Below are 17,491 nucleotides of genomic sequence, written 5' to 3'. Positions count from 1 at the left end.
TTAAGTTGTTATTAATCTGAACAAGATTATTTAAAGTTAAAATGTTAATTCTAATCAACAGGGCAACCACTAAGAAAATAACTCACAAGCACCATAAATGGAGCAACAAAATATTAAAATGTCACAAAAGAAAGTACCTATTTAGCACAAAAGAAAGAAGGAATCATGGAAAAGAGGGAAAAAAAAGACATAAGACATATACAAGATCACAAATTGACAGACATAAATCCCACTGTCAGTAATTATATTGAATATAAATTGATTAAACATTATATTCAAAAGGCAGAGATTGGCAGACTGAATTAAAAATACTATCCAACTTAGAGTCTTTGGATTCAAAGAACAAATGGGTTGAAAGTAATAGAAAGGAAAAAGATAAGCTTTACTAACAGTACCCAAAACAGTGGTGAAGTAGCTGTTATGGTCAGGTTGCTAACCTGAAGTAGCAGGTTACGGGTCAGTGTGGCCAGGTGATGTGCCCAGTTGTGTGGTCAAGTGAGCACTGGCCTAACCGTTACTGCGAGGACACTTCGGAAGGCTGGGGTGTTAAATCATCAGCATGCTGACTGAATCCACAGCAATTACTTCTGCAGTCGCCAAGGGCTGTGCCTTCCACCATCACTGATGCTTCATCTAATCGGCTGAAGGCTTTAAAGGGAAGTCAGCTGTTCATCAGAGCTGCCAGCCCACGGCCTGCCTGCCCTGTGTGAACTCATGCATCCCACAGTTGTGAGAGACACATTTAAAATCTCATGCTTACAGATCTCTCCTGTGGGTTCTGTTTCCCTAGAGAAACCTGCCTAACACAGTAGCTAAACTAGTAGCCAACAAAATGCAACACAAGAATTATTGTTGGAGATAAAGAAGGGCATATCATAATAACAAAAGGATCAATGCATCAGGGAAACAGCCACTATGAACGCACTGCAACTAATAACCGAGTCGCGAAGTACATGAAGCAAAACTGACAGAATTGAAGGGAGAAACAGATAAATTCAATAGTAATAGTTTTGCAGACTTCAATATTCCCACTTTCAATAATGGATAGAACAAGGTGGGATACAGGACCATAAGATGATAAACCACTGAAACTTAAAATTAAATCAAGAAAAGGGGAAAGGAACAACTAATTAAACCCTAGGAATATGAAAACTAATAAGATAATGAAAAGGAGAAATACATGAAATAGATAGAAAAATAAGATATTATAGAGAGGATCAAAAAAGCCAGAAGTTGGCTCTTTGAGAAGACTAATAAAATTGGCAAGCGTTAGAAAGAATAAAAAGAAAAAAAAGGAAGGAGGTCAAAATAAACAATCAAAATAATAAAAGAGGCATCACTCTAGCTACTAACATTAAAAATACATTGAGAGGATATTATGAACAACTTATAGTAAATTTTTTTAATTTAGTTGAGATGGATACTTTTCTAAAAACATATAACTTACAAAATAGACTCAAGAAGAAAAGATATATGAAAAAATCTTAAAAGAGATTAAATCACTAAGCTAAAAATATTTCCACATAGAATATGTGAGGGCAAAGTTTCACCAAGTTCCATGAAAATTTCAATGAAGAAATAATTTCAATCTTCACAAATTCATCCCAGGAATAGAAAAAGAAAAAAATTCACAAAAATGTTAGGATGCTAGCATAAACTATTCCAAAACCTGATAAGGACAGTGTGAAAAAGCAGAAATACTTGCCAAGCTTTTTTACAACTATAAATGCAAAATTCCCAAACAAAATGTCAGAAAACCAAATCCAGCTATACATGAAAAGATGAATACATCTTGACTTAGCTGGGGCTATTCTTGAAATTCAAGATTGGTTGAAAATTAGAAAACCAATGTAACTCTATTAACAGATTAGAGGGGAAAAGTAGTATGAGCATCACAATCGGTGAGAAAGAAGTGTTTGATAAAATCCAACATCCATTCGCTTTTTTTACAATCTGAGCAAACAGGAAAGAGAAGGACCATAGTTTCATCTGGTAAAAGGTATCCCACATGTCGGCTAAGATTTCATCATCATATAAGATTTTTAATCATTTTCTTAGCAGACGTATCTTCATGCAAACCAAGAACTTGGTTGTCATTGTTAAAATGACAATGTTTTTTTGGATTATTTGTTTCCTCTTAGTGGGATGCTGGGAAAGGTTTTTAACCATCTGAGTAAACTGCCTCGATAACAGAGATTCTATGTCTTATCAGACCAATATACTAATTGATACATGAAAAAAAGTATTACAACTAATAAACAAGTTCAACAAGTTAAAAAAAAGTATCCAACAAAACACCTAAAGCAAGCATTGCATTTAATTAAACGATACTGACAGTTTTTCCTCTGAGCTCACAACATAGCATGGCTGCCTGCTATCGCCAGCACCTTTAGGATTCTCCTAGAAGCTCCAGCTGGTACAGAGAGACAGACAGAATAAACGCTCGAAAGGAGGGAAAAACCTGTTATTAAAAAACATAGGGTCTCTACAGAGGAATTATTATAATTACCAAGTGCTGCCAAGACTCGGTATAAAAATATAAAGGTTATTCTTATATACCAATAACATTTAAGTAAAAATTAACGTAAAAGATTCCTTTTAATAGTATAAAAATATGTAGTTCCTAGGAATTACCTTTTTAAACACACAGGATCTCTAAGGGAAAAGTTAAAATGTCATAAAGAACCATTACAGAAGAGCTCAATGAATGAGACTCAAAGTGTTTACGAAATTGTTACTCATCATTGCAAAGATGTCAACTCTTTCCCCAAACTGATTTAGAGCCAGAACAATCCCAAACAAAATCCCAAGTTTTTTTGTTAGACACCGACAAGCTGACTGTGCAATGCATTTTGAGATGCAAGGATCCGAGAATAGATGAATTTTGATAAAGAATAATAAGGCAGAAGCAGTATTTCATGACCTCTCAAGGCCGATTATAAACCGTAATAACAAAGACAGGGCAGGTTGGTGCAGGGACAGGCCGACCACCAGTAGGGCAGGACGAGGCCGTGGCAGGTGGGCACCTGCTGGGCAGGAGGGCGGCGGGGCGGGCACCTGCTGGGCGGGAGGGTGGCAGGGTGGGCCCGGGGGGGCGATGCGCCCAACACAGCACTAAGGCCTCTGGGGAGTCATGGAAAACAACACAAAGAAGCTGGACCCTTACTTCATAGCACATACAAAATCAGATTCCAGGTGGACTAAAAACCTAACATGAACACAAAACAAGCTTTCAAAGTAGAATGCAGGAGGGGGGTCTCTATGGCCTTAAACTAGAGGCGGAGAAACGTAGCCACAAAGATTGATACATTCTAGTACATTACAATTAGTAATTAATTAATAATGCACAACATCCCTCCATCAAAAGATACCATAAAGAGACTGAAAATATAAGCCACAGAACAGGAACCAATATTGATAACACAGCTACCCCCAAAAAATACCAGAACACAGGATCCTTTTAAAATCTACAAATCAAAGGGAAATTTTAGATTAAAAAAAATGTTAATGGGCAAAAAGACAATACTCACTTCACAAAAGACGAGCGGGCAAAACTCACAAAAAGGTATTATAAGCATAAATATACAAGTCTATTTTCCTTCTAAAGGGCACTGCAAATTAAATTCACGAGACGTCCCGACACTGCTAAGGCGTGGGGGCACGGCTGGGTGGAGGGACGCCTCGGCTGTGTGGATGCCGCCACCTGAATCCACGCCAGGAGTGAAGCTGAGCTGCGCCCGCCCCAGGACCCTGGAAGCCTCGTCTCCAGGGCACGTTCGGGATCAGGGTCCCAAACCATCCTGCAGACAATGATGGCAGGGGTTTCCGGCCGGCGCCCAGGACCTCGGTGGCAACTTCTCAACTCTGCAGCCCCAGGACCAGGTGCCCCAGAGGGCGTGGTGTGTCCAGTAAACTTCATTCCAAGGCCAGGCCGCCTGCCTTGGGCTGCAAGTGCCTGCCCCACCAGTCCTATAAGGGCATTCAGAGCTCTATAAGGAATCAAATAACAAAAAACAATGGAAAGTTCCCCAGCGGGGGAGCAGATAAATAAACTGTGGTGTAGTCACATCACAGGACACGACACGCAGCCAGATAAACTTCAGCCACACACAGCATCATGAATGAAACTTCCAAGAATAAAATGAAGCGAAAGGAGCAAGAGAGAAGACTGAGTACAGTATGAACTTACTGGGAGCACACAAAAAGGCTTAACTGAACCATATCACTTAGAGATTCACATTTAGATGGTAACACTTGACGGGAAAGTGAGCATCACAAAGGTGAGGGCAGCGGTGACCCTGGGGAGGGAGCGAGCTGTGGTCAGGAAAGCCGTGCGGGCATCAGTGGCAACCATGTTAGAAATCGCTTGTGTGGAGAATCACCGCTGAGGAGCTTTTTTGTACTTTCGTATATGCACTTCAGATCGCACAGTCATCCACAGAATTTCAGGCCACATGATAACAGAGAAACAGGCTCTCAGGCTGTGCTGTTTTTTGCTCTCTTTTGGTTTGGGGAGAAGAAGCATCTTTCCCCTTTGGGAAGTGATTAAAAATGACAGATTCACTCTTGAAAAACGCACACAGACGACACCAAGTGAAACGTGCCGCTGCCTGCAGCTGTCCCTAGGGGCGGAAGGCCACGGGAGCGGGCCAGGGCTGGGCAGTCACCCCAGGGCAGCTGGCAGGGGCCATTCAGATGGACTCCTGCAACCGGACGTACACCCACCCACAGGCCTGCCGTCCCCAAAGCGAGGGCCTCATCCACCCCACAGGCTTCTCCTGCGAGACAGTGACGCAGCTGCCCGGACCCCACGCGGGTCCCCCCGCCCTGTGAGGCCCAGCAAGCCTTGACCACCACATCAAACAGAGCAAACAGTCAAAGGCGAAAACAGCAGGGAAAACTGGATAAAAATACAAATGAATATATACAAAATCTTTTCTCGATGAGACTATGACCTTGCTAGAAATTACAGAAATCACAAGGGAAATATTCATCGAAAATTTAATAAAAATTAAAAACATGCAATGTGAAAAAAATACCTTGTGTGCAAAAGTAAATGTAAAATATTTGAAGAGAATAGAAAACAGAAAATATTTGAAGCCAACATGGCAAACAAAGGCTGCCATCTCCACTCTAAACAGCCCCGTCGGTCAGAGAAATCAGAACCAACTCCGGTCCTGAGGGACGGGCGCGCTCGCTCCTGCCCGCTGTGGACCTGCCCCGTGGGGAGCCGTGGGGTCCAGTCCGACTAAGACGAATGCCACTTGCAGGGCCCAGGCCCAGGAGGGAGAGGCACACAGTAAGATGAACTGCCACAAATGTTTAAAAGCACCAAAAGAAAGCCAGTGCCACAAAAACCAGAATTCATACTCAGGGAAGCATGGATTAAAACAACTAATAGGATTTAAAAACTAACAATAATGATTTCCAATAAAGGAATAGCATCCATGAAGCTAAGAGCAGAACAGGAGAACACAAAAAAGAACCAATTGGAAATTACGCATATTATGCTAAAAAAAAAAAAAAGACGCCCTAAAATAGAGACAGTTGAAAAGAAAACTGGTGATTTGGATCTAGAACTCTCTAGGAATACACCATTAACAAATCAAGAGATAGGAAATATGCAAATATGATGGAAACTATGGATTCTCTCCCCAGAAAAATTCACACATGGACCTACAAACAAAGTTTTGTGGACAATTTCAGGACATTCCTGGACCCCCTAAAGCCCATCTAGAATTCTAGAATTCTAAAAACAAAATATCTTAACAGCTGAAATCTGCCCCATTCAATTAATGCCTACATTAAAATACTGGGTTCAAGGTTCAAGAATGATACTAAATTTTAGTTAGGATGAAATAAAAGAGAAGACAAATCAATGTTGGTCAATTAAATGAACATTTTCATTTTAGAAATGGACATTTTCTCATAAATTGTCTCAGATTCTGCTAAATATGCTCTGTTACAAAACTCAGGAAAGACTGGGGAAATTAATAATTATCCATAAGCAAATTAAAGAACACTAGTGTGTATTAAAGTTGGCTAACTATAAGGCAATTATCATTTTAGATGTAGATATTAAAATCCACATTGGCATTACCAAGTATGTCAGAAAAAAATAAAGTATTTGTAATAGGTAAAAATAAACTTTTTAAACAATGCCAAATAATGGGTATTAGAATAAAAGATTGGAGGAGTTTGAAAGGAACTAAATTGCTCTAAATAGAAAAGGGCAAAGGAGCCTGAAGAAATGATTAGGGTAATTGCCTTTAATAAGGGGAAATTTCAAGATTATACTGGAAAAGGACAATAAAAGAAGAAAACTCAGTGGCTGAAACAGAGTGATTTGAGGTAAGCTGAACAGACCTAATGGCGATTTTGGTGATAAATAGCATAGGCCATATCGTATCTTTCCCACAATATCTTCAATAAAACCTGCCTTGCTCATTTTTATTTTCCGTTTGTTTGTTTTTACTGGGAATGTGAGAGGCAATGAGGTGCCAAGTTCTCTTTCAAGGTTGGCCTCGAGGAACTACACAGAAAAAATGGAGAGCCAGCCAAAGCCTGCATTACACAAGAAGGATCTGAAGTTGGCCTTCACGATGAACCGAAACAGACATGTCTGGTCCTTATCAACACTTGGATAGAAGAAAGCTCTCCTACAAAATTTCGGAAAACAAACAAAAAAACCTCCTTAAAATAGACTTGAAATGTTTCAGAACACAAAATTCAGGGGAAGATACTGAGTATCTTCTGTTTAAAATGATGACTTCTCTGAAGATTCTAATGGGGATTTGGGCATAAGTGTGTCTCTTGAACACTTTTAAATGCTTTAATAAACTTCAGTTTTAGGGATCCTTTAGGATGAATAATTCTGTAGGTTTTCTCCAAGCTGATGTGGAGGAGATTATCATGGCCGAAACTCTCAAATATTTAGATAAACATGTTTCTCTTGTTTGAGTATCTTAATACTACTTTAAAAGAATACAAATCAGGTTGTCATAAAATTCACGATTTTATAAGAAGATTATGTGGTCTGAAGTCATAAATTTAAATCACAACGGAGCAGGCTCCTTGGAAACGCGTCATGTTGCAGGCGGCGTGGACCAGAGCTGCTCTAGTTAAAGACTCTTCTTTTAGTTACACGCCGTCCACTTGGGAACCCGGGACTGTCCGAACGTCCCCTGACAGGCCCTTTTCCTGCTAAGATGGTAGACGCCATCTAAACCTCAAAATGCGTTTTCCTCAGGGAAGGAACCAAAGGACGAGATGTCAGTTTTTGCAGGACGCCTGCGTTTTCTTTTCTCATAGTGCAACTCTCTGGCCTGGCTCATTCTATCCCTAACGGAAATGCCTGATGTGGAGGGGTCTGTTCACATAAGACTGCCCTGGAGAAAATGCTTTCTTCATATTCATGACATAAAATTACACTGAAATGAATTTTGAAACAACATTTCAAGCCATCATCATAATTTACGTATGACACAGAAGCACAGTCTAAGGCACTGAAATCTTCACTGGCCGATGTAGACAACAAAAATGTTTTACAAAATCTTCATCACGTCATTGCCAAAACGTGATGCTCAGTAAACACATCATCGAGGAAAAACACATGGAGCCAGCTGTAAATATTTGCCAAATAAAGCACCTGCAAAGGAATAAAATAAAGATAATAGATATTTTAAATGGCACTCACCAATCACAATTGAAGATTCACAGTGGTAATAACCAGTGCTTTGTTTTTTCTTCAACATGGAGCAAAGATCTATACGATGTAACACTTCTTCTCCAAATCTGTGATCGGTAAATTTTTCATAGAGGTTGGGGTCTATTTTTTTCACTCCCTTGAAATGACAAAAGGAAATCACATCAGTCTGTTTCGCCCGGGCAGCCAGGTCATGTTTATAATGCTTTCTTAGAGCCTGATGCAAACCTGGGGTCTACAGGTGCCTCCTGGCATGGACAATGGACCCCACAGCACTGTCGCCTCGGCCTTAAGGCTCTTGGTCTCGGACGAGGCACCCGCAGACGCGGTCAGGAGCCTCAGCTCTGATGCCGCCAGCACCCAGACCTCCGCCAGCACCCAGACCTCCACCAGCACCCAGACCTCCATCAGCACCCAGACCTCCCTCCACCAGCGCCCAGACCTCCGCCAGTACCCAGATCTCCCTCCACCAGCACCCAGACCTCCACCAGCACCCAGACCTCCCTCCACCAGCACCCAGACCTCCATCAGCACCCAGACCTCCACCAGCGCCCCGACCTCCCTCCACCAGCGCCCAGACCTCCGCCAGTACCCAGATCTCCCTCCACCAGCACCCAGACCTCCCTCCACCAGCACCTAGACCTCCGCCAGTACCCAGATCTCCCTCCACCAGCACCCAGACCTCCACCAGCACCCAGACCTCCATCAGCACCCAGACCTCCACCAGCGCCCCGACCTCCCTCCACCAGCGCCCAGACCTCCGCCAGTACCCAGAGCTCCCTCCACCAGCACCCAGACCTCCACCAGCACCCAGACCTCCCTCCACCAGCACCCAGACCTCCTCCAGTACCCAGATCTCCCTCCACCAGCACCCAGACCTCCACCAGCACCCAGACCTCCCTCCACCAGCACCCAGACCTCCATCAGCACCCAGACCTCCACCAGCGCCCCGACCTCCCTCCACCAGTGCCCAGACCTCCGCCAGTACCCAGATCTCCCTCCACCAGCACCCAGACCTCCACCAGCACCCAGACCTCCCTCCACCAGCACCCAGACCTCCATCAGCACCCAGACCTCCACCAGCGCCCCGACCTCCCTCCACCAGCGCCCAGAGCTCCGCCAGCACCCAGACCTCCCTCCACCAGTGCCCAGACCTCCCTCCATCAGCACCCAGAGCTCCCTCCATCAGCACCCAGAGCTCCCTCCACCAGCACCCAGACCTCCGCCAGCACCCAGACCTCCCTCCATCAGCACCCAGAGCTCCCTCCATCAGCACCCAGAGCTCCCTCCACCAGCACCCAGACCTCCCTCCACCAGCACCCAGACCTCCCTCCACCAGCGCCCAGGCCTCCCTCCGCCACCGCCCAGACCTCCCTCTGCCACCGCCCAGACCTCCACATACCCACGCTTCAGAATCAATAAAGCAAATCAACACAAATGTAAGGTACCAAGAGTAGCCACCTCCGGTAACAACGAAATGGGTAAGCTTAAAAAACAAAGCGATGTGGAATTCAACATTTTATAGTGGGAAAAAGTGTTCTAATAACATGCCCGCACTGTAAACTCTCTATGCAAGACTCACACTGCACGAGAATTAAAGGTTACTTGAATGGTGGGGGTGGGGGGGGCAGTGACTCCTTCCAATTCTTCTCTAGTGTCCCTCCTTATTCTCAGTCCCTTCAGGGCAGGGACAGCTGGTTGCTGAGAACCACAGTGGGCTGGGCTGTGGCCCCAAACATGAGAACAACCGTCCGCGCCTCATACCCGGCCGCCAGGCCCCAAGCACAGGGTTAAGGGAGAGGCCCAGCGCCCTCCCTGTGGGTCTGCTGGCTCACCCGGTAGGAACTTTGTTTCAATTTATAATTCTTACACTACCCTGGCAATACTTGTTGTCTGTAAAAAGTCAGGAAGCATGAATAATCTTGAAAAGAAGAAAGAAAAACCATTCATAATCCTGCTATGGGTATGTATCCTCAGCGTCGTGCTGTATGAGTCCCTCAGGTCTTTCTCTATGCGCACATACATGTTATTTTCAGATTGTATTTCTGTAAATTTTACTAAAGTGTAACTATAATATATGCTTTCCCTTTTCATTGATGAAAATTGTTTATTATAAAAAATTTTTAAGTAGGGAAATAAAACAAATAGTAAAATCATCCCAAACTACTGCTACAATTTTGTTGTGCGCTTTACTTTCCAATGCAAACACAAAGCATTTTCTCCTTTCCCATAGGAAGGCGTGGCGCATGCACCCCAGCTGACAGCCAGGGCAGGTGGGGCCGGCTGGCCTCCATGGGGACACTGGGCGCCCGTGCGGCCTGCGCAGAGGTGAAGGTCCACAGACCTCCTGCGGGGGGCGGGGGGGGAGAATGTGCAGATGGCATCGCAAACCCTGTCTCTGTAATGCATCAAAGCTCCTCTCCCCTGATCACTGCTGACAACAAACCTGCAGACCCTGCATTCTGAGACCCTGCTGACCCTGAGTCCTGAGACCCTGCTGACCCTGCATCCTGAGACCCTGAGTCCTGAGACCCTGCATCCTGGGACCGTGCGTCCTGGGACCCTGCGTCCTGAGACCCTGCATCCTGGGACCCTGCGTCCTGGGACCCTGCGTCCTGAGACCCTACTGACCCTGTGTCCTGAGACCCTGCTGACCCTGCATCCTGGGACCCTGCGTCCTGGGACCCTGCGTCCTGGGACCCTGTGTCCTGAGACCCTGCTGACCCTGCATCCTGAGACCCTACTGACCCTGTGTCCTGAGACCCTGCTGACCCTGCATCCTGGGACCCTGCGTCCTGGGACCCTGCGTCCTGGGACCCTGCGTCCTGGGACCCTGTGTCCTGAGACCCTGCTGACCCTGCGTCCTGAGACCCTACTGACCCTGTGTCCTGAGACCCTGCTGACCCTGCATCCTGGGACCCTGCGTCCTGGGACCCTGTGTCCTGAGACCCTGCTGACCCTGCGTCCTGAGACCCTACTGACCCTGTGTCCTGAGACCCTGCTGACCCTGCATCCTGGGACCCTGCGTCCTGGGACCCTGCGTCCTGAGACCCTACTGACCCTGTGTCCTGAGACCCTGCTGACCCTGCATCCTGGGACCCTGCGTCCTGGGACCCTGCGTCCTGAGACCCTACTGACCCTGTGTCCTGAGACCCTGCTGACCCTGCGTCCTGAGACCCTGCGTCCTGAGACCCTGCATCCTGGGACCCTGCGTCCTGGGACCCTGTGTCCTGAGACCCTGCTGACCCTGCGTCCCGACACCCCACGGAGTGTCCCTGCCCTAAACCCTCACAAGCCGCCCCTGCACCCCACCTTTGGGGAGCCCCGACCTCCAGCTCCTGACAGCCGCCCTCGGGAACAATATGCTAACTCTAAGTCCCAGTGAAAGTCACGCCAACCCCGTGCCTGCGTGCTCTTTGGACCTGGGCTGCCCCAGCCTGTGTCCGCAAGAGCTGGGTTGACCAGCCAGCTGGTTTTCCCCATTTAACTCATCAGGGAAATAAACAGCACGCAGGTTTGCAGACTGTGGATGTCTCCACAGCACTCCACTGCGTGATGGTGTCGTATGTCCCGTCCCACCCTTCACACTGGACATCAGGCGCCTTCCCATTCTCAGTCGTGCTCAGAACACCTGTGGGTGCCCCTTATGCATGCCCTTGTCCTGACCTTCGGGTAAGTTCTGATAATTGCCTAGAAATTGAATTTCTGAGGCAAAATGAATGCACATTCCTAAGGCTTTTGACAGATTCCAACTCGCTGTCCCAAATGGCTGCCACTCTCATGTTCCCACCACGATAAGCCAGGGTACATGGTGTCCTGCTGCCTCTCTGGACAGCCACTGCTTTTATCACTGCTGGTCTAATACCTAAAAATGAGTTTCATGTTTTGAAATGATTTCTCTGATGATAAATGAAAGAATATATTTAGCATATTAGAAATCTTTGTATATTGACTATCATGTTTTCCCCAGATTTCGAAGGGAATGTTTAGTTTTCTTTTCTTAATTTTTTGTTGATTAATTTTTAAGAACTATTTACACTTAAAGATATTAGCTCTTTACTTGTCATACGTAATGATTTATGCCACTTTCACTGGCATGCATTCTTTATTTTTGTTTACTTTGGGTTGTTTTTATAAGGTTCTGGGGTATTTTTTTTGCAGAGTTTATAACTGTTTTTAATGTTTAGATTTTGATCCTAAAAGATAAAGTATACTTGAGGCTTGCTCTTGTGAAGCTTATGTAGGCCGCATAGAAGCTTAGACCACCTACAGTAACTCATGCCTAAGAGTTACTTCTGGAGGACCTCTGCTGTTGCTCAGATGTGGCCTCAGTCTCTCTAAACCCAACTCAGCAAGTGAAATCATTGCCCTCCCCGCCTCGTGGGACATGGCATCCTGGGGTGAAAGTCTCACTGGTGACATGGAGATGACTCCCAAGGATGAATCCAGACCTGGCACCGTGGGAGCAACAATTCCATCCTGACCAAAAGGGGAAAAAGAAGTGTAACAAAGAAGGTATCAGTGGCCGAGAAATTTAAAATAGCTACTTTGGAGGTCATTCTTATGCAAGCTTCGGTTTTCCATTACTACCTATCATAACTTGCTGAACCCCAACCAAAACCATTCCTGCCAATCCTAAAGAACACCTAGGGCAATATATAAGATTCTACAAAGGCATTAGGGTAATTCTCCAAAACCTACAACCTCCACATGGGTCCTCAGACCAGATAAGTCCCGAAATGCAGAGGGACCAGCCCTTCCAGACATCAACCAGTTCCACCCCTTATCCCATATTATTGACAGCCCCTTGCAACATGAAAAAGTTAGAATGGCCATAGCCCAAATACTCCTAAAGAGTGGGAGAAAGATCAAAGGTGACAGTAGAGTTATACAAAGTTTAACAAATGAGTATGAGTGGCTACAGGGAAGTACTGAAACGACAGCACTGTGTTCCAGCAGCAACGCTTCTTAAAGATGATTGTATAATGATACAGCTTGTCCAATGTGACTATGTGATTGTGAAAACTTTGTGTCTGATGCTCCTTTTATCTATGGCATGAACAGATGAGTAAAAAATATGGATAAAAATAAACAAATAATAGGGAGCATGGACAGATGAGTAAAAAATATGGATAAAAATCAACACGTAGACCGGCCGCGGCTGCCGGGCACGCCGCGTGCAGGGAGGACCGCGCCCAAGCTGCCTGCGCCGGCGGCCCTGCGGCTCTATCCCCGATCGCGCGGCAGCGGCAATATGCGGAGCGGCCCTGAGCAGCGCGCTGAGCCCGCGGAGGCCTGGCGCAGAGGCTGGCGCGGGTGCGGCGGAGGCGTGGCCCGTGCCGGGCCCGCCCGCCCGCCGGGGGAGCCGCCGGCAGTGGCCGAGGAGGCGGCGCGGCTGACGGCGGCCGGAGAGTAGCGCCCGCGGGACCGTGCCACGACCGCCCGGGCTGGCCCCAGGAGCGCTCGCCGCCGCAGCCGCCGCGCGCTGACCGAGGTTATGAACGTGTTTTCTGATGAAACTGGATTGGAATAATTTTCATGATATTTGTATATTTATATATGTATATATATATTTTTTAATTTTGCATTTGACTTAAAGTGCCATGAGAAAATTTGCATATTGCAAGGTGGTTCTAGCCACCTCCTTGATTTGGGTACTCTTGGATATGTTCCTGCTGCTTTACTTCAGTGAATGCAACAAATGTGATGAAAAAAAGGAAAGAGGACTTCCTGCTGGAGATGTTCTAGAGCCAGTACAGAAGCCTCATGAAGGTCCTGGAGAAATGGGGAAACCAGTCGCCATTCCTAAAGAGGATCAAGAAAAGATGAAAGAGATGTTTAAAATCAATCAGTTCAACTTAATGGCGAGTGAGATGATTGCACTCAACAGATCTTTACCAGATGTTAGGTTAGAAGGGTGTAAAACAAAGGTTTACCCGGATAATCTTCCTACAAGTGTGGTGACTGTTTTCCACAATGAGGCGAACTGTCCATAGTGTCATTAATCGCTCACCAAAACACATGTTAGAAGAAATTGTTCTGGTAGATGATGCAAGTGAAAGAGACTGTTTGAAAAGGCCTCTAGAGAGTTACATGAGGAAATTAAAAGTACCAGTTCATGTAATGCGAATGGAACAATGTTCTGGATTGATCAGAGCTAGATTAAAAGGCGCTGCTGTGTCTAAACGTCAAGTGATCACCTTCTTAGATGCTCATTGTGAGTGTACAGTGGGATGGCTGGAGCCTCTCTTAGCCAGGATCAAACATGACAGGAAAACAGTGGTATGTCCTATCATTGATGTGATCAGTGATGATACTTTTGAGTACATGGCAGGTTCTGATATGACCTATGGGGGATTCAACTGGAAGCTCAATTTTCGCTGGTATCCTGTTCCCCAAAGAGAAATGGACAGAAGGAAAGGTGATCGGACTCTTCCTGTCAGAACACCGACAATGGCAGGAGGACTTTTTTCAGTAGACAGAGATTACTTTCAGGAAATTGGAACATATGATGCTGGAATGGGTATTTGGGGAGGAGAAAACTTAGAAATTTCCTTTAGGATTTGGCAGTGTGGAGGTACTTTAGAAATTGTTACATGTTCACATGTTGGACACGTATTTCGTAAAGCTACACCTTACACATTTCCAGGAGGCACAGGGCAGATTATCAATAAAAATAACAGACGACTTGCGGAAGTTTGGATGGATGAATTCAAGAATTTCTTCTATATAATTTCCCCAGGTGTTACAAAGGTAGATTGTGGAGATATTTCATCAAGACTTGGTCTAAGACAAAAGTTACAATGCAGGCCTTTCCTGGTACCTGGAGAATATTTATCCTGATTCTCAAATTCCACGTCACTATTTCTCTTTGGGGGAGATATGTAATATGGAAACAAATCAATGTCTGGATAACATGGCAAGAAAAGAGAATGAAAAAGTTGGAATATTTAACTGTCATGGTATGGGAGGTAATCAGGTTTTTTCTTATACTGCCAACAAAGAAATTAGAACAGATGACCTTTGCTTGGATGTTTCCAAACTTAATGGCCCAGTCACGATGCTCAAATGCCACCACCTAAAAGGCAACCAATTGTGGGAGGATGACTCAGTGAAGTTAACCCTGCAGCATGTGAACAGTAGTCAGTGCCTGGACAGAGCCACGGAAGAGGACAGCCAGGTGCCCAGCATCCGAGACTGCAGTGGAAGCCGGTCCCAGCAGTGGCTTCTTAGAAACGTCACCCTTCCAGAAATATTCTGAGACCAAATTTTCAAAAAGAAAAAAAATAAGGATTGACTGGGCTACCTCAGCATACATTTCTGCCACATTCTTAAGTAGCAAAAAAGGAAAAGTGCTTTCCTGCTCCGCAGGATGTAAGGTTTATCAGCCATTAAAACTTAGACTCCTCTAGCTTTTCACTAGCTGTGAACCAGCCTTCCTGTCCCAGGACATGAAACTACATACTAGTGAGACTGTGCACACTGATGTTTACAAGACTGAAAGAGTCTTTCATCAAGAGTCATTGTAAAGAATATTCAAACAATGAAACAGTCAACAAAATGTGCTTTCTGGAGAGCTGCACTTTTTATGGTTTGCTTGCACATCAGTAATTTCTGCTGAATGTGCTATCATGATGAAGAGATTTCCAAGATTTTTTTTTCCTGATTAGAACTGGTAGCCAGTATATTAATATTGATATAAAAATAAATGAAAAGAACTGGAACCAGACTCAAAATCATGAAAATAACATTTTTACAACAATTTAAAAAACTATATTAAACAGGGTTTAAAGAAAATAAAATCAGAACTATGAGAAGTACAATTTGTTATAGTATAGTATCAAATTTCTATATAGATTTTATACCTCAGTGGGGAAAAATAACTGATTCCAATGACATTCATTTTGTTTTCATCTGTGATAGTCATGGATGCTTTTTTTTCCTTGGGGTGCTGAAATTGGGCTGGAAAAAAATGGCTCTTTGAGAATAGTTTTAATTTCTTTCTACAGTTTTTTAAAATTTTTTATTTGGTCTGTGGGCTTTTGAAATTATAATTTTTTATGGCCTTCGGAAAAATGGAAGTTTAACATAATGTCTGGTCTCAACTGAAGAAGTTAGATATCTCAGTTGCTCTTGGGTCAACTGGCTTGTAGACTTTTACACTCAAAAAAAATTTATTAAATTTTCAACTTCTTAACTTGATTCATTTGATTATGCTTAATACCCAAGATTCATACTACTGTACTACAGGTTTGTTTTCCACAAGCAATAAATCTTCAGTTCTTTGTTTATGATTCCACTCAATGAAAAGTCTATAGAAATGATTTATTTGGGTATTTGGAGATGATATATTTAATGGTTTTTTGGGAAACCTTTTACACTCCATACTCAGATGTGCTTCATTGTCAAGTGCATATTTAGATTAGATTCTTGAATTGTAATGTTGATCTGCTGCTTTTTTTTTAATAAAATTTGACTGAAAATGTTTAATTGGCATTTCTTAATGAGTTAGCCAAAGAAGTGCACCTGTTACTCCGTTATTACTTGTCCTGCATTTCTTCCCTAAATTCGATGTAAGTTAAATCAGTTTTCTTTTTCTCTGATTTTTAATCCCACGGAACAACCTGAGTATCAATTAGAAGTTAATCTTTTAATCTTATAAAAAGAAAACCTCAGTGTGACATTTTTCTTGATATGTAAAGCAGTCCATTGACAAAGTGCATATTTTTTCTTTCCTATTTGTAAGAATATATTTAATAGTCTTCTTTTCTTTGATTATCAGAGACTCTCACTGCAGGCAGTGCTATTTCTTGTGCCTAAGAATGTTTCTGAAAGTCGTATCACTAATGATAACTTGCCAAATTGAGTATACACAAAGTTTCTTGTATTCTGTTCAAGTTAAGTGACATCAAAGACATGTAGATGCTTTAGAGAGAGGATATAATACAGAATGCATAAACTCTGCCCCCAGGAAATTTGAAGTGAAGCAGGTACTACGTGGAATTTTTATTCCTACTCCATGAGCTGTGTTAGTTCTATCTTCACTAGGCCTAATGTTTCAGTAAACCCGATGTCTAATCAATAAATTATTTTAGATTTTTGTACTCTAAAAAAAAAAATCAACAAATAATGGGAATAAAGGTTAAAAAATAAATTGAGTAGATTGAAATACTAGTGGTCAATGAAAGGGAGGAGTAAGGGGTATGGCATGTATGAGTTTTTTCTTTTGTTGGAGAGAGGCAAATGTTCAAAATAATGATCATGGTGATGAATGCGCAACTATGTGATGACACTGTGAGTCACTGCTTGTACAACATACATAGAATGTTTGTATGTCAAGAATGTTTGTACATCTGTTTGCTGTGTGCAATAAAAATTTTTTTTAAAAATGTGGAATGCTCACCTGCCATGCAGGAGACTGGGGTTCAATTCCTGACCCAGGCACCACCCCATCCCCCCGGAAAAAGAGAAAACTAAAGAGGTAAAGACAATTAAATGCAATACAAGATGCTGGATGGGATCTATGAATAGAGGAGAAAAGGCTCAAAAGGACATTATCGGGACATAAGAACTTAAGGACCTAACAGAATTCCTGTGTTCACAGGAAATGTACATGTAAATGCTGTGTGCTCCAGGATTATGATGTGCACACTCTCCTCTCAGAGGTGCAGAAGGTAGGTGGCAGACAGACAGGTAGACAGAGGAAAGAAAGGACAAACCTAGGGAGGAGGAAGGGAAGGAGGAGGGAGAGAAAGAAAGAGAGAGAGAGAGAGGGGAGGAGGGGAG

At 43.9% G+C, this 17,491-nt stretch overlaps 1 protein-coding gene and 1 pseudogene across 8 annotated transcripts in view; one reads left to right on the top strand and one right to left on the bottom strand.

Annotated features, from left to right (window-relative positions):
• AKAP7 (A-kinase anchoring protein 7) overlaps window positions 1-17,491 on the bottom strand; it is a 162,959-nt gene that overhangs the window by 61,089 nt on the left and 84,379 nt on the right. For all 8 annotated transcript variants that reach the window (XR_013176455.1, XR_013176456.1, XR_013176454.1 and 5 more), the window contains one exon: window positions 7,697-7,844. Coding sequence is in view for 2 of the 8 variants with exons in the window: in XM_077162903.1 (XP_077019018.1) it covers window positions 7,697-7,844 (148 nt within the window). In the remaining 6 variants the exon portion in view is untranslated. The remainder of the gene's footprint in view (window positions 1-7,696; window positions 7,845-17,491) is intronic.
• On the top strand, window positions 13,176-16,799 carry LOC143685200 (polypeptide N-acetylgalactosaminyltransferase 1-like; annotated as a pseudogene).

The sequence above is a fragment of the Tamandua tetradactyla genome, chromosome 5 (assembly GCF_023851605.1).
Source record: "Tamandua tetradactyla isolate mTamTet1 chromosome 5, mTamTet1.pri, whole genome shotgun sequence".
NCBI classification, from domain to species: domain Eukaryota; kingdom Metazoa; phylum Chordata; class Mammalia; order Pilosa; family Myrmecophagidae; genus Tamandua; species Tamandua tetradactyla.
Note: the sequence above shows the minus strand (reverse complement) of the source record. Positions and strands in the feature narration are given on the sequence as shown.